Below are 18,541 nucleotides of genomic sequence, written 5' to 3' on the forward strand. Positions count from 1 at the left end.
TAGAAGGTGGAATTTAAATTTCATGGTCGTTTCAAGGAAATAGTTTAATTTGAAGTGTCGTTTCTGTTCTTTCTCCTTATTTTTATCCATGTAACCCTTAAATTTATGTGAATACTTCTCTTAGTTCAATTAAACGCCTCAACTCCTAACCGAGTACTCTTCCAATTAGACAAATCAATTGAGTTACCTAATATATCAAGGATCTTAATAATACATTGAGTTACCATTAAGACGGAATAGTTAATTTCATGAAATATCTCAATCAATGAGATATATTTCTCTATTACGTCCCATTTATGATATATCATACGACCCCACCAGATTGTTTGGTATAAGATCAAACGTAAAATAATTCTATACTTTATACTAAGATTATTATTCCTTGTACTTTATACCTAACTACCCCTTGACTTTTTTAGTCATAAAAATTATTTGTACAATCAAATAATTTTTAATAATAAAATTCTAATAATATCAAACATGTCTCTCTCTCTCTATATATATTTTTTTTTAAAAAAAAAAAATCTAGTTCCATCTTCCACTTGAACTTGACAACCAGTCCAACTATATAGAGTGCATATATAATCCAACACACTTGTCTTGTCTGACGATCATCATTGTTGTCCTAACCTCCTCCCCCCCCCCCCCCCCCCTCTCTATTCTCTTCATACTAGTGTTATGCAGTTTTCATGTACCTCGACTAAATCTTGAGATACCCCTCACTCTATTTTTTTGATAAACGTGTTGTTCAGGTTAGCTTTCGTGCGTCGACTAAATCTTGAGATACTCCCTCACTCTATTTTTTTGATAACCGTGTTATTCAGGTTAGCTTTCATGCATCGACTGAATCTTGAACCCTCACTCTATTTTTTTTATAACCGTGTTGTCTAGGTTAGCTTTCGTGCAGCTGGAATACCTCACTTCAGTTCTTGAACCTTGAAGAGTTCCTAAAACCCCACCAGAACACCTTTCTTCTCTTCTTGTTCATCACCACCATGCAAGCCAAACTGCTTTCTCCACCTATATACCCCACCCCCTCCACCACCACCACCCCAAAACTCTCATCTTTCAACACCCTTTTCTCTAAACGTACACCACACTTGACCATCCAAGCAACCACCTCTTCAACTGAAAAGCTCAACAAATACAGTAGCCGTATTACTGAACCAAAGTCACAAGGTGGTTCACAAGCAATACTATACGGTTTAGGTTTTTTTGATGATGATATGAGCAAACCTCAGATAGGTATTTCATCTGTTTGGTATGAAGGAAACACATGTAACATGCATTTGTTGAAACTTGCTGAAGCTGTTAAAGAAGGGGTTCAAGAATCTGGAATGGTGGGGTTCAGGTTTAATACTGTTGGTGTTAGTGATGCTATTTCTATGGGAACTAGAGGCATGTGCTATAGTTTGCAGTCAAGAGATTTGATTGCTGATAGTATTGAAACTGTCATGTCTGCTCAATGGTATGATGGCAATATTTCTATCCCTGGATGTGACAAAAATGTGAGCACTTATTCTTGTTATTTTGTTGTTGTTACTGTTCTTTCCTTCGTATGTTGTGTGTTGCGTGTTGTTGTTTTGTGTGTTGCGTACTGCTCTCCGTTTCATATTATTTCGTTCTTGTTGCTCTCAATATTGTATTTCCCTTTTTAACTATTTGGATATGCTTTATTTTAGGCCGAGGGTCTATTGGAAACAACCTCTCTATCTCTAGGAGGTAGGGGTAAGGTCTGCATACACTCTACCTTCCCCGGACCCACTTGTGTGATTAGGCCAGTGTGGAATGTGCTCGCATACACTCTACCTTCCTCAGACCCTACTTGTGTGATTAGGCCAGTGTTCAGGAATGTGCTCGCATTGTCTCATAATGCGATGATACGAGCTTCTCTCATTGCGTGTAGCTGATGCAAGCCAACCTTACAGGGTTATGTGAGATGAACTGATCCTAGTGTATCATGTTAATTTTATTTTTAGGGTCAATTTTAAATTTAAAAAGAGTCCACTACTGCGATTTTCTAGGGTTAACTTTGAAGTCCATTGCTGCAACTTCTTCTACTCCTTTCTTAATGAACTAAATGAGCTTTAGGAGAACAAGAATTAGATTTTGAAACATTATTAATTTAGATTTGTTTTTTCTTTTCTTTTCTAGTTTATTTTTCTATTTTGTTGAACTGTTTTGCTATTGTGGTCTGTGTTGTTTTGCTGGTTTGTTTCGCAACAAGTGTTTCTGTGATCAAACCTGTGATTTTGGTGTTTAATTCGAACTTCTGCGTATACATATTATCGTTATTGTTGATTATATAGTTGTTGTGGTGTTTTCAGTTCTTACTATTTGGATGCTCTATTTAGTATTTTTCTTTTAAATTGCACTTCACTTCAATGATGCGCTCGCATCGCTTCACGCTTTGCTTAATGCGTGATGCCGAACCTTGTCGCTTGTTTCCACATCACGCTTCTCTAAACACTGGATTAGGCTATATCCTTGGTGATAGATTTTTTGACACCCCTTTTTGCACTTTTTAAATTTCAGTTGATGTTCATGATATTTGGGGAAATTATGAGTTTGGAAATCCAACTATTGTAGCAGTAGATAAGATTCCTGATTGATTTCGTGGAGTATTCTATGTATACCATTCTTTGAAACATACTACTTTCAATTAGAAGTACATAAAAGTAGTATATTTGAAGATTTTGTATAAAAGTTAGATGATTCTTTTTCCCAGTTTGAGCAAGAAAAAACATGAATTCTTGTATGCTCTATCTCATATAAGTGATAATTGCTGTAATTTGACAGATGCCAGGCACAATTATGTCAATGGGAAGATTAAACAGGCCAAGTATCATGATATATGGTGGAACTATTAAGGTTAGATAGGAACATTCATCTCTATTTTTCTTTATCGTTCATGCAAAGCCTCTTTTTCTGTAGAGTATATATTATCTTCTGAATCATTGCTGCTAGCTCGGACTCTCCAAAAATGTTGTCGCACCTGTGTCGGTTCCTCCAAAGATACACCTTTTTGGGGGGATTCGGCATGTACTCATCGACGATTTTGAAGAGTCTGAGCAACATAGGCTGCTGCCATGCGATAGCCTTCAAAGTTTCTTTGAGAAAATTGAAGTTGAATAACTGTGGAGAATAAACAAAAAGGGAGATTTGAACTTCCAGGGAAGAATATCAAAAAGGAAAGGTGTAAGAGAACCAGTGTAGCATTTGAAATATATGTTTTGATGTACTGCGAAAGCGAGATAGTATCAGAAAACACTCAATATGAAATGTGGGACTTCCTATATCTGTGTTAACCACTTGGTATTTGTGGATATTTAGCTCCTCTTTTGATTTGGTGTTTTGCATAGTGTATGTGGCAGAGTTGTTTGGTTTGTCGAAGTTTTTGTCTTTCCTTCTAAATTTCGTGCTTTCGCATTAAGGTTGGTCAAATTCTCTGGATATCCACTATGTTGGTTTTGGGAGGTGGTATGGTGTTCACTTGAGCCGAGGGTCTACCGGAAGCAGTCTTTCTACCTTCACAAGGTAGGGGCACGGCTGCATACATACTACCCTCCCGTTATCCCATTTGTGGGATTACACTGGGTATGTTGTTGTTGGATTTTGTTTCAAGTGTAGCTTGAGTGAAGGAGTAGTGTTTCTAGTGAACAAGATGTTTCTTCAGGATGATTATGGTCTACTATCTGGTGCCAAGCTATATACCATGTATCTTTTACCATTCAATCATATTAAAGCTTCTTCTCATATAAGATGTCTATTTAGTCTCTAAATATGCGTTAAACTTTAACAAATAAAACATGAAAAGTTCATGTGTACCCTCCAAATTTTTTCATTGTTCCTTTATGTTTTTGCATCAGCGAGGAAATATTCATTACATTACAAGTGCAAATGAAAATTGTAAAATATCGTATTGGAGACACTTGGTGATCGTTAATGATATTTCGAGGACATAAATGTTGATGTCTTATTCTGTTTGCTTCTTACTAATTATTGATCCTTTACCTTTTCTTGAATGTACAGCCTGGTCATTTTCAAGGGCACACATTCGACATTGTATCGGCCTTCCAGGTATGTGTACTGAATTGCTAAGTTTGCTGTTCTAATGTCTTCTTATTACCTGCTTAGCAGTTCTTCTGTCCATTTTGCCTTTGTAGTGCGATAAAAATCCTCTGTTTAAATAGGACTTTCTGATACATGAAACACAATAAGCGCGCTTTTGGTAAAAAAACATATTCTATTTTTGTCCCTCTATATCATCTTCTGGCGGAGAATGCTCTTTCTCTATTTATTTTAGTGGCAAGGATTCTGATGTTATGGTAAACTTGAAGAACAAGACATATCAATGAAAACGTTGCCCTTGACATCCTGCTGGTCTTTGACATTTATACTTTCGGATGAAGTCCTCATCCTCGTATTTTCAGTACAACTTATATGATACGATGTGGCACCTGACAAATCTTTTTCTTGACAAAAACCATCCATATGACAATTTTGATCTTTTTTTACGGATAGTCTTGTATGTAAAAGCATTTATAGGGTTGTTCATCAGTTTTCAGGCGTGCCATTCGTGAGTTGTAGTTGTTATCGATATGGTTTATATGATACAAGCATGTCATGTGACTTGGAACTTTTTGTTATGAGAAGGCTAAACGTAAAAGGCAGCTTTTCTCCTTGTATTTTTCAATCACGAATCTACAGCCCTGCAAGAACTTCGGTACTTACCATTTTTCTTCTTTGATTTCAATTTAGGTATATGGAGAGTATGTTAGTGGTGGTGTCACTGATGAACAAAGGATGAATGTAGTTCGTAATTCATGTCCTGGTGCGGGGGCTTGTGGTGGAATGTATACCGCAAACACCATGGCATCTGCTATCGAGACATTGGGCATGTCACTGCCTTATAGGTAGAAAAATGTGATGCAGTTAAACTTGTTTTAAAAATATAATGAAGAATCTTTGCTAACATGTCTTTTATTCGTCGCTTTTTCAATACACAAGCTCTTCCACACCAGCTGAAGACCCATTGAAGTTGGATGAGTGCCGCCTAGCAGGAAAATATCTTTTGGAATTGTTGAAGATGGACTTGAAACCTCGAGATATCATCACAAAAAAGTCACTTCAAAATGCAATGGTGATGGTCATGGCACTTGGTGGATCTACAAATGCTGTACTACATTTAATTGCTATCGCAAGGTGAGAAGATTTTCCGCAGAGTTCACTTTAATTTTTCGATGACTGTGAGTCATGATTTGTGTCTCCACAGATCTGTTGGCTTGGAATTAACTCTAGACGATTTCCAGAAGGTTAGCGATGAGGTTCCATTCCTTGCAGATCTAAAGCCTAGTGGAAAATATGTCATGGAGGATGTGCACAAGGTTCGTAGTTTTGGTTGTATGGACATTCACTTCTGTTGATTTCGTTCTGATGAATCGATGATCTTGATTATGTAGATTGGAGGCACACCTGCAGTTATCCGTTACCTATTGGAGCTTGGATATTTGGATGGGAACTGTATGACTGGTAATTCGCTTTGATGGTTATTCGACATCTTGTTATAAACAGTCATCTAATAATTGTTTGACGCTCAATTTACTTTGCGCTGTTTGATTTGTAGTCACGGGAAAGACTCTGTCTGAAAATGCAACGCTGTTTCCTTCTTTAGCCGAAGGTCAGGTACGCCTGTTTTCCAACGGCTGCTTTTCTGCAGTAACGTGTTTGTCATAGGTCTGCTTCTCGTGATGGAAACTAGGGAGAAAACACTCAGTTTTGTCTGTCTTTTTCTATTTTCTAGCAAATTATACGATCACCGTCCAACCCCATCAAAGAAACAGGCCACATTCAGATATTATATGGAAATCTTGCACCAGAGGGCAGCGTGGCGAAGATCACTGGAAAAGAAGGGTTGTACTTTTCTGGTACGTACGTTGTCTTTATTTGAAACTTAATATTTGGTGTCTTCGGACACTATCTATTCGCCTATTGAACATAGAACAATCATGTATGTGAACTTGTTCATCAGGTCCAGCCCTAGTGTTTGATGGAGAGGAAGCTATGATTGCCGCTATCTCAGAAGACCCTTTGAGTTTTAAGGCAAGCCAGTTAATCCCTTTCCCTGTCTTTTTCTTACTTCTGTTCCTGCCTTTTCTGTTTGTGGAATAGTATCCGGCTACGATAGCGCTTGACCTTATATTTCTAGCCAGTTCGTTGTATTGGATATTGGGTAGCCGTCTAGACATCTCGTCTGTTTACCATCTTTCAGGGAAAAGTCGTAGTCATTAGAGGAGAGGGGCCTAAGGGAGGACCAGGAATGCCCGAAATGCTAACACCCACGAGCGCAATTATGGGTGCAGGACTTGGAAAGGTACGTAATGCAACTTCTTCGTCTTTTACATCTTTCGTTCTAGTCAAAACTTATAGTTGACATGTATTTTGTGAAAAATTGTAGCTTATTACTCTTCGTCTCTGTGTTCCATGGCCTTAGCTCGAAGCTTCTGTTTTTCGTGCTGCTGAACATTTCTGTTGTTTTCGTTGGATCTTAGGATGTTGCATTACTTACTGATGGAAGATTTTCTGGAGCTTCTCACGGATATGTCGTTGGACATATATGTCCTGAGGCACAGGTGCATTAGCTTTTGTTTTCGATCTCAACTTGTTGCATCTTAAACATCATGGGATAACTTGTTCGTTTCTCTCATCCTGCCATATTGCTTTCGCCAGCGAAGTTGCTCGGACTCTCCAAAAATATTGCCGTACCCGTGTCGGATCCTTCAAAAATACACTACTTTTGAAGGATCCAACACGCACCTGTCATATGAAGAGTCCGAGTAACATATGCTTTCGCTGTGTTTCGAATGGTGCCAAAGTTTCTTCACTAAGGGTCATTTGCACTTCTGTGTCTATTTTGTGTTGGTCTTTAATTTTTGTCCCTCAAGGCAAAACACTTTTACGCGGGGCAGTAGTTTATATTTTCACATTTTAATATCCCACATGTTATGCCTTGCGCCCTTAAAGAACTTATGCCGCTCTAGCCATAAGTTCGATCTCTATGGGGCACAAGTTAAAGACAGTCCGTTTGAAGCTGCTATAGATATCCTTGCAATCACGGTAAAAACACTAAAAAGCTAGCCCGGTGCACTAAAGCTCCCGTTATGTGCAGGGTTGGGGGGAACAGCCATATCACAAGGGTCTATTGTACCGTACCCTGCATTTATGCAAGAGGCTGGTTCCACGGCTTGTACCCGTGCCTTCTGGTCACATGACAGCAACTTTACTAATCTTACAATAAAAACATTCATCACAGTAACATATAAGAATCTGTTATGATCTTGGTTTATCATCATTAACAATTTGGCGATTCAAACTCTCACCAGGAAGGAGGTCCAATCGGTCTAGTTCAAAGCGGAGACATCATAACCATCGACATTCAGAAGAAGCAAATGGACGTTCAGTTATCAGAAGAGGAGTTAGAGCAACGCAGAAAGAACTGGAACCCCCCTGCATATAAAGCTGATCGCGGGGTTCTCTACAAGGTACGTACTGCTTATTTGAGCAATGCTGAACACAAACATAAGTTATATCGAAATAACTTGTTTTCCTTGCAGTATATAAAAAATGTGCAATCAGCTTCCAAGGGATGTGTTACCGATGAATAGACGATAGAAAGCAACTTTTACGAAAGCATAGAGTGAACCTGGGAAAATCGCGATTTGCAAACATTGCATGAAGCTGCAATGGGGACATTTTCGCGCCCCTTAGCGTATATCCTATTTATGTTTTTCCAGTGTAACTCATATAAATTGGTTCTTATAAGTTAGAACGTAGAAATAACATTTACTGATCACTTCTTGGCCAGCTGCTATCATGGGATGAGACACCATGACAATGTTGTATTTTCACCCATAAAATTTGAAATTCTATGCTTATATAATTTCAATTATAGGGGTTGAAAAATGGTTATATGTGAATTATCACAAATTTTAGGAGAATACTAAAGTTTATGCAACTTTTTATTTTGGTTGTTTGTTGATTGATTTAGGGCTTAATGCATTGACAACCCTTCAAATTTTTTTTACTAAATTTTGTTTAGACACTTAAAGTACAAAGTCTTGTTTTATATTAGATACTTTCGGTTCAAATTTTGAATTTGTTTTGCGTATACTTTCACATACTAATACCTAGATAATTAGTTAATCACTTAAAATGCGTACTCTTTAGTTATAAGAATTAGTCTCAATAAGTGTAAAACCTTAAGGCTTGGTTCAATTGAGGATTACGTGTATAATTAAAGATAATAATATATTTTAAGTGATTAACTTATTTATGTAATAGAACATTTAATTTGAGATCACTCACAAAATAAATTTCAATATGTCTAATAGAAATACTATATCATATTTTAGGTACTTTCTAAGGATCGTCAATATATAAAGCCTTTCATTTAGAGTCTAGTGGGTAGCTTGTCCCTACTCCCCCGTTGAGCGACAACCCTTTTACTCGGCACTATAGGATCACTAAGGCCGACTTTTGCCCCTATTCGACGGGTGGGTCTTCTAGTCATAGCGTGATTCTCCTACGAAGAAGATTTAGATGAATCCCCTTCCTCTCCCATAGCTCCGTCCTTGATCATGTTCTAAATAATTTGTATCCGTATGTATATATCCGAATTTCCGTCGTATAATTTGAAATTTCATTACGAGTAAGTTGTGCGGATAGGTATAGTCAGACCTCTTTACAATGTCACCTCGTTATAATGGCATTTCACTTAGCAGTATGATTTCCTACAGAGTCGATTTTTCATGTTATATTTTATTTCTCTGTAACAATATTCTATCTATAACAGTAATGACGCTTATTATCGTTGTATGCTTTTTATAAAATTACATCTCTATAACAACATACTCAAATATTATGCCTTTGTGAAAAAAAGGCGATCACCTTAGGCCACCATATTTGAGGGGCCACATTTTTTTTAGCAATAATATATTATAGATTTTTTATTTTTAAATTATAGTAAATATTCTTTGTAGAAAAAATAATTTTTTATATAAAAGGAAAGAATTACTAGAAGAAGTATGATATATCTAAAGTACTATGTGTCAAGAAAAATCAAATACATTGGTTATATTATTAATTGAAAAGGAATTATTCAAAAAAAACTAATTATAAAAAAAAATACTAACAACATTACATATCAAGAAAATATAAAAAGTAAACTTTATAAAAAAAAGTATACTAATTTTTCTTAAATATCTAAGACCTTCGTTTGATTTTTGCCTTAGGCCACAAGTGTGCTTAAGCCATTTCTAAATATATTATATACAAAATAAAATATTGTGGCAGTCATGATAATGTCAAACACACATTAAATTTTAAGTACGAATATCCAATTTAAAGAAAAAAATTATATTTAAATGATACACATTAGTTATATATTTCATAACTTCACGAGAAAAAGCTATAATATTTGGTTCTTTTTTTTTTAATAGCCATGTCTTAAAAATTTTGCATACTTTTGTTTATAACAACTAGAGTAAATACATAAATACCCCCGGATGTTGGTTGATTTTTTCAAAAAGACACCTAAACTATACTTTCGACCTATTACCCCACGAATCTTACTAAAACCGTTATAATATACCATTTTGACCAAAATTTTCAGCATTCCTCAATTTTAAAAAGCACGTGTTCACCTGCTTCCTGCTCACCTGTCTTCCTTCTTCTCTTTCGTTACAATGATGGCTGATCAAATAACAAAGGGGAAAAGGTTCAAATATGTCACTGAACTATCAGAAATGACTCATTTATGTCATTCGTTAAAAGTTGGGCTTATTCATGCCATCGCCGTTACAAAACTGGCGCATCCATGCCATTACTTTTAACAGCCGATTTTTAGAAAACAGTTTTGCCGCGTGGCGGCATATTAGAGGTCCACGTCATTTTAAAAAAAAAATAATTTTTTTTCAAATATTTTTCTTTTATGCATTAAAAAGAATCCACCCAACTTTTTGATCCATTAAAAACTAGTTTGATCTATGCTTTTAAAATTTGAGATTATTTGTATATTGACCCATATCAATAATTTTTTTTTCCTTTTCTGGCTTTCACGTGTGATTCTGTTCACAATACGGATAAATGATATAATCATCTCCCTTTGAACTAAGTTTTACTTGATTAATTACTGTTAATGAGTTAATTTTGAGATTATTTGTGTATCGCCTCATATCATCTGAGTATTTATAGTTACCAAGCTCATCGACTTTTTTTTTTGGGTTGTATGCGGCTTAAAATTGTGGTCAAATATAGTAAATTGATCCATAGACAAGCAAAGACAATAAGACAATACGTCTCATGCCGTCACTCAATCATCCTCATACCCATCCTGCAAAAATTTCAGTACAGTGGCGTTGATATCAATTATTGTGCTAATTAATTACTATAAAATACTTTTAATATTGTATGATATCATTCGCTTTGAACCAAATTGACATTTTTTTTTCAAGAGACCTTAAATATCCGATATTTTATAAATAATTTCATTTCTTTTTTGCTTTTCACGTGGGACATTGTTCTCTCAAACACTCATTATACTGCTCCCTTTCATCTTTTTTAATATGTCGTTTAATGTTTTGACACAATCATATATTAAGATAATTATTTGACAATCAACATTAATCATTAGAGGTAGAATATTTGTCTAAATTACAATTATATTTTTCTTAAACTACAATTTGATTTATTGATATAGTTACATAAAAATTTGTGAGACGTCATAATTTTATATCCTTATATAATTAATTTTAAGTGGTCCAATCCTAATTAGAAATTGAATAAAAATAATATATAAGCCAAGCATGCAAGTTACAACTCACAAGTATTATATATGTATAGTATTTATCACTTCATTATATAGAGCCCGTTTGGATAGGATTAAAAAAATTGCTTTTTAGCTTAAGTGATTAAAAACTTAAAATAAGTGCTTTTAAATTAAGTAGATAAGTGTTTGGAAAGAAGTGCTGAAACTGAAAAAAAATTGTTAATGTGTTTGGTAAACAAGTGTTGTCAATCACTTTTTTGTTGTCAAAATGACTTAAATATCCTTAAAGTTGTTAACACATAATAACGTGAATTATTTATGATTTTTAATTCTAATACTTCAAAAATAATTTCTAAATATAAGTTATAAATACACTTTCAACGTAAAGTGCTTATGCCAGGTCAATTTATAAATATAAGTTACTTTTTTATTTTTAAATATTAAAAAATAAAAATTTTAAAATATTTTTTATATAAATATAGTATTATATTGTAATATTGCAAGCTTGTAAACAACAAAAAATCTTTAGGAATGAAACAAACTATTAAAAAGAATCAATTTTTAAAATTTAAATAACATGCAGAAATTCTATATGAATGGATAGAGAAGAACTTACCACAAGTTCGATTTGACAATAAAATTTTTGAGTGTTTTCTTATGCAATGATGGATTCTCTGAAAATAAAGGAGAAAGATAAAGAGAAAACTGGAGGAAAAAGATGAAAAAAACAGCAAAAAGAAAAAGAAAGAAAAATCAATAAGGGCTACAAAGTGTAGGGTATTGTTGGAATTAGAAGAAAATATAAGAGATAAAAAGGTAAATGTTTTGGTCAAAGCTAAAAAAAAATTAATCTAAAAAGTAAAAAGTTGGGGGTATCTAGCTTCTCAATTCTTGCTTTTTTTAATCCACTTTTAGCCTTTTTTAAACTCTTTTTAATTTTACCAAACACCTAAAAAAGCTAAAAAAAAATGATTAAAATCTAGTTTGACCAGATTTTAATCCTATCCAACACCCTCATACTCAATTCAATAAATTGATTAATTCCAAAATTTTATTGTTCTTTTCTCTTTAATGAAATAAAATATCTAAGAAGAAAGAATAAAATGAAGATGACATGAAATTTATATAATATAGTCTAACGTCAGTTGACATATATAAAAACAAAGTAAATCCACTATATTTTTTATAAGTTATATAACATGGGAGTATATATTTGTGTGGGAGTATAAAATAAATTAATATATATATATATATATATATATATATATATATATATGTTCATTGATTTCTTCATATATATTTTTATGTTATTTTAAAATCTTTTAATGAAAATTTTGACTCTACTATTAACCTAATCGTCATAAATCAAACTAATTTTTAATGGATAAAAAAGTTGGGTGGATTCTTTTTAATGAATAAAAGAAAAAAAAAATATTTTTTTAAATGACGTGGACCTCTAATATGCTGCCACATGGCAAAATTATTTTCTAAAAATCGACTGTTAAAAGTAATGACATGGATGGGTCAGTTTTGTTACGGGGATGACATGAATGAGCCTAACTTTAAATGGATGACATAAATGAGTCATTTCTGATAGTTCAGTGGCATATTTGAGTCTTTTTCCTAATAACAAAGTCCATACAATCCACTTCCAATCTCCTCCATCCCATGCTTCAGTCTTCCCCATAACGGGAACCTCCTTTCTCTTCCCTTTTTTCTTTAGTATCACTTCATTTTCTAAAAAATAATTGGAAGAAATTGGGGAAATCAAGAAATTGAAAAAAAGCAAGATTTCTTCAACTGTTTCAGTTTCTATTGTTAATTAACAATGATAGCAATTGTAAGTGAACTTCAAGGCTATAAGCTGCTTATTTGAGGGGTTTTGTCAAATCACTTTCCGGTGTTGTCCTATGGTTCAATTTAAATTTTACCTCAGACAAGTTCAAGGGTGTCTCTCTCACATTGTTTCTCCTTCTAATGATTGTTCATCCCCACCTCAGTGTGTATGTTGCGGGAATGGAAGGCCACATTTTACTGTCGAATCGGTTTCTTGAATCTAAATCAATGAAGTTTTTTTCATTGGAGAAAGATGAGGAAGACATCTATGGAGAAGGGATTTTAATTTTTTTTGATAAATAATTTATATGTGGCAGGTTTTAATTGGTAATTTAAGTCAAATTTTAACCATTTACGCACTTGGTGTGCGTGTCTACATGCAGAGGCAAAATTTAAGTTAAAATGGTGTATTTATAATGATTTTAATAAGATTCGTGGGGTAATAGGTCGGAGGTATAGTTTAGGTGTCTTTTTGAAAAACTCGGACAAGTTCAGGGGGGTATATATGTATTTTCTCTAACAACTAAAATAATATTTGTACGTCATACGTCAGTATACTTATATAACAACACCTTCCTATAGAAGCTATATAATTTTTGGACAAACACTATCACTATAGAGAAGTTTGACTATATATATATATATATATATATATATATATATATATATATATATATACCATTGAATTATCAGAAATAACTCATTTATGCCATCAGTTAAAAGTTTGGCTCATTCATGCCATCGTTGTTGCAAAAACAGTTTATCCATGCCATACTTTTTAGCGGTGGATTTTCAAAAATAATTTACCATGTGGCTTTTTATTAGAGGTCCACGTCATTAATTAAAATAAGAAAAGAAGCTCAAATATGCCATTGAACTATTATAAATGGCTCATTTATATGTTATCAGTTAAAAATTTGGCTCATTCATGTCATCTTTGTTACAAAACAGCTCATCATGCAATTACTTTTTAACGATGAATTTTTAAAAAATAGTTTTGTCACGTGGCCTTTTATTAGAGGTTCACGTCATTAATTAAAATAAATCAATATTAATTTTAAAATATCTGAAATTAGTTAGCATCAAGATTATTTATCCCACCATTTATATCATAGTGATAGGATAAGTTATCCCATGTACATGACGAGGTGATTGGGATAGCAGACTTCTTTTAAGCCGTTATTTGGAAATAATATTTAAAAAATGTATGCTCCTGTAATTCGTGATGAGCGAATGAAGAAGTTCTATTGGTACGCCTCATTTTTCTTGCTTGTCCTAATCGTTCATTGGCTTCTTTTTTTTGCAACTTTGGAGTATATATTGGAGTCACTGGAATTGCAACTAATCAGTTACCGTAGGATAGAACTTTTGAGGTTTTTGTTAAGCTTAACATTAATAATGAGTTAGAATCAATAAGAAACAGCCAAAGGATATACATTAATCACTATTTTTTCTTATTAGAAAAATAGTTGTTGCAGAAAAAAATATTTTAATGGGTGTGGATCGGGTTATGTTAAATGAATAGGTTCTTTTTAATGGGTCTAAGATATGTTGAAATTAATATTGATTTATTTTAATAAATGACATGGACCTCTAATAAAAGTTCACGTGACAAAGCTATTTTTAAAAATTCATCATTAAAAAGTAATGGCATGATGAACTGGTTTTGCAATGGCGATGGCATGAATGAGCCAAACTTTTAACCAATAGCATAAATGAGCCATTTTTAATAGTTTAATGGTATATTTGAGCTTTTTTTCTTATTTTAATTAATGGCGTGGATCTTTAAAAAAAGGTCATGTGGCAAGCTGTTTTTGAAAATCCACCATTAAAAAGTAATGGCATTGATGAACTGATTTTGCAATGCGATGGCATGAATGAGCCAAACTTTTACCTAATGGCATAAATGAGTCATTTCTGCTAATTCAATTTCTGATAATTTAATGACATATTTGAGTCTTTTCCCTTTTAATAAGAATGTCTCAGTTATATTATTTAACGTACATAGGAGCTATTACAATTAGAAAACAATTTTTGCTAAGTTTTTTTTTTTTTTTTAATTATCTATATCTCGGAGTCAGAATTTTTTATGAAGGAGATTCAAAATGTAAAAAGCAAGCATATGAAAAACATAAACAGAGAGAGAGAGCGCGAGATTTATACTCAGGACGGATCTACGCATATTTTTTAGGTGCTTCGGCACCCATTAAACTCGATGCAAAATAAGTATAATTATATGAAAAATATACAAAAATAAATATAAATTAATTAAAAGCACCCACGGAAACAGGTTAAGGCTCTTCATTAGTAGGTGTGCCTCGGATTTGAACCTGATTGAGGTGATTTTTTTTTTTTATAATAAGCATTCGCAATCCTTAAATTTTGGGTCCGTCACTATTTATATGGATTTATATTCGTAATCCATGCACCATCTCCATCAAATTTATTGGATTAAAAATCAATAATTTGTATATATTTAGTGAATTTTCAAACATATATACACATAAACAAAGTTAAATCTATAAACTCAAATGAACTTATGATCACCTCATCTAATAGCTTAATTAAGTCTATTAAACATAAAAACGTTATTATTTTATGAAGGATGACTATATAAAGAGAACCATTCATCTATCTCATGAATGAGTTTAAAGGATTTGCTGAAGCTATGGGATATAAAAATATATCAATAGACCAACATGGATTGTGGTGTAGTAATGGGATCATTCCATCCTCATTCAGATGTCTCGGATTCAAACTCTGAGTATGGAGAAAATCTTGTTGAAAGCGTCACCCTCAAAATAAGCCCTACAGTGCGTAATTCAAATTAATCAGGATTTCAAGATGAATATCGAATAATAAATAAAAAATTAAAAAAAAAATATCAATAGAAAAACATCCACGTCAAAGAAAAGCCTCCACGTAAGCGATGATCGATGAAGCGAAAGCAAAAATATCGACTTGGGAAAGAAAATAAGTGATACGTGGCAAGAGAAAAAAGAGGTACATGCATGAGTGATGCAACATAAAATGTACTTACGTTGAAACATTGCCCCCTTTTTATTACAATTCTCATTAATTACATTGGAGGCACAAAAATAAAAAATTTCAAGTAACAGACGCAAATGAATAGCAGTCCAGTTCGCTAGTGATATTATTGCTTTTGAATTTAAGTGTTTATGTAGTTTAAATACATCACTAAAATTGAAAAATTACTTTGCTATATATCAAATATCTATCTCATTCTCATATTTTGTTGATGTGGAATTCACTTACACATACATCCTCCGTAGGAAACTCAGTATTCTTGCGGAGATTTGCTCCATCATTTAGCTAGGAATGAATTGCTTGAATATTTGTGAAAGAACGTTCTTCTTCTTGGGAGGGGGGATGTAAAAGGTCCAAAAGCTGATTTGGGATCAGGATGTGGGGCTAATTTGCTTATCGTAACGAACTTGACTCTGCCCCAAAAAGGCGAAAAGGCTTTTGACCTGAGTTGGGAAAGAATTGGGGTTGCTTTTCTTTAGGACTTTAGTTCATAACAAGGCTCAAAGACCTTCGACTGAATTTGAAATGAATCGGATAGGGCATTCGTTTACGACGTGAGTGGGATTAGCAATTTTCTCTATTTTCGCAAGACTACACATGAAATTACTCTAATATCATATTTATCGCAACTCAACCCATCTAGTGATACTATTCATTTGGATTTAGGGTTGTAAAAATTTAGACGTATTATTAAAATTTAAGACCTACTTTCTCATATATCGAATATCTCTTCTATGTTTTTCGATGTAAGGTTTATCTAAAGTGCTGGTAATTTTATAGACAACTAACATCAAAGAGGAATATAAAGGTAGGTCAAGTGATATACTTTCTTTGTCTGCTTTTACTTCTCACTAATTTTTTAATTCAATTTCTACTTTTATTTATCATTATCAAGAGAAAATAACTTTTTCTTTTCTATTTTACTTTTAGAATTAATTATTTTTTCTAAATTAATTTTAAATATAATATAATCATTATTTAATAGGAGTAAAGAGAAAATAACTTTTTCTTTTTTATTTTATTTTTAGAATTAATTATTTTTTCTAAATTAATTTTAAATATAATATAATCATTATTTAATAGGAGTATTATAATAAAATAATTAAATTTCTTAATTATTTTTTTAATAAATATTAAATTAAAATATAATAAGTAAAAGTGAACGGTGAAGTATAAGATAAATAAATATTCATAAACTAAATTCTTAGGTAAATCCACCCTGTCCCCTAAATCATTTACACAAACACGTGATGTCTTATTCCACGTGTAACTTGGCAAGAAAGCAACAAAAATCCCTTGTCTAGTACAAAAACCAAGGTTTTATATGGGAAAGGCAAAATGGTTTAGTGGATCTATACTGTGTTGGTTTTATAAGTTGGACACTTCTACTTACATGTTTGTCATTTGGATCCTTAAATTTATTAAAAAGAAATATATTGTTGATTAAGTCTATGTGACATTCAAATAACTAACTAGGATAAAGTAAATGTAGTCACATGTCTGGGGTGTGAGTGAAGATCAAATTTTTATCAATTTTATATTAAAATGATTAAAAAAATAAAAAAAAGGACGCTCAATTTTTTTTAGCTTTAAAATTTAAAAGTATTTTAAAAAAATTAAAAAATAATAAATTTAAAACTAAAAAATAAAAAGCAGGCCACCCCCAACCCCCTCCCCCTATCCAGCCACTCTGCCACCCTACCCAGCCCCATTCCAACACCCCCACCCCACCTAGCCCCGTCCCAGTACCCCCCCCCCTACCCCCCCCCCCCCCCCCCCCCCCCCCCCCCCCCCCCCCCCCCCCCCCCTTCTCCGTCCAGCCACCCCCCACCCCACCCTTCACCCCCGTCCCCCCGTCCAGCCATGATTGTCATGACCATCATTATTAACGTCCCCACCCCCACATTTCCAAGGATCTTTCTTCATCTTCTTTTTTTTCATCATCATATATCCCAAATTCTCCAAAAAAAAAAAAAAAAAAAACAGTAAGATGCCTTTGTTGTGGTTGATTTGTTGTTGTAGATGCCTTTGTTGTTGTTGTTCATTGTTTAAAAAAAAAATTATCGTGGTTGATTTGTTGTTTATTGTCAAAAAAAAAAAATTATGTATATTCCTCAAGAGGATTTTTGTTGTGGTTGATTTGTTGTTGTTCATTGTCAAAACAAAAAAAAAAGAATTATTCTTGTTTTAATTTTTTTTATTCACTTTCTCAATTTAAATTTTTTATTTTGTTTACGATTAATTTTGTAACTTTTAAGATTGTTGAAGATATTTAAATAAAAATTGAAAATTCATTATGTTTGTGTATGTGAATTTATAGTTAAAATTTTAAATTAATTGAAGAAAATTTTAATTATTTGAAATAAATTTGATGTTTAATTAAATTTATTGTGTTTGTGTATTAGAATTTATAGTTGAAAATTTAAATTTGAAATTGTTAAAGATATTCAAATTTAAAAATAAAAAATTCATTATGTTTGTATATATGAATTTATAGTTAAAAATTTAAATTAGTTGGAGAAGAATTTTAATTATTCTAAATGAATTTGATGTTTAATTGGTGAGCAAAAATAAAAACATGATTATTCAAATTTTTCTACAATTTATAAATTTTTCTTATTTATTAAATTAATTTTAACATTTAATTTATTATGTAGTATTTAAAAAATGACTTGAAACTGCATGCAATACTTGAAAATGACGTGACAACTGACGTGGCTGCTGACGTGGGGAGAGTGTGTTACACTCACCAAAAAAGTGTTTAAAATATTATTTTTTAATGAGTTCAAAGGTCTAGATAACAAACATGTAAGTAGAAGTGTCCAACTTATA

General features: G+C 32.8%; 1 protein-coding gene across 1 annotated transcript; it reads left to right on the top strand.

Annotated features, from left to right (window-relative positions):
* Nucleotides 1–532: 532 nt before the first annotated feature.
* Nucleotides 533–8,018, top strand: LOC107871259 (dihydroxy-acid dehydratase, chloroplastic). Its single transcript, XM_016718140.2, has 15 exons — nucleotides 533–752; nucleotides 892–1,508; nucleotides 2,800–2,871; nucleotides 4,033–4,080; nucleotides 4,762–4,916; nucleotides 5,011–5,205; nucleotides 5,276–5,387; nucleotides 5,463–5,532; nucleotides 5,627–5,685; nucleotides 5,804–5,927; nucleotides 6,032–6,102; nucleotides 6,272–6,373; nucleotides 6,552–6,632; nucleotides 7,383–7,541; nucleotides 7,614–8,018. Exons 2-15 carry the CDS (start codon nucleotides 996–998, stop codon nucleotides 7,662–7,664), a joined length of 1,812 nt encoding a protein of 603 aa, XP_016573626.2. The 5' UTR covers nucleotides 533–752; nucleotides 892–995; the 3' UTR covers nucleotides 7,665–8,018.
* Nucleotides 8,019–18,541: the final 10,523 nt, after the last annotated feature.

The sequence above is a fragment of the Capsicum annuum genome, chromosome 5 (assembly GCF_002878395.1).
Source record: "Capsicum annuum cultivar UCD-10X-F1 chromosome 5, UCD10Xv1.1, whole genome shotgun sequence".
NCBI lineage: Eukaryota > Viridiplantae > Streptophyta > Magnoliopsida > Solanales > Solanaceae > Capsicum > Capsicum annuum.

Excerpts from the sequence above, each read along its gene's own strand:
- LOC107871259 (XM_016718140.2), top strand. The coding sequence starts at position 996 with ATGCAAGCCAAACTGCTTTCTCCACCTATATACCCCACCCCCTCCACC. Across the intron at positions 5,686-5,803 it reads CTTCTTTAGCCGAAGGTCAG|CAAATTATACGATCACCGTC; the intron begins GTACGCCTGTTT and ends TCTATTTTCTAG. Across the intron at positions 5,928-6,031 it reads AGAAGGGTTGTACTTTTCTG|GTCCAGCCCTAGTGTTTGAT; the intron begins GTACGTACGTTG and ends CTTGTTCATCAG.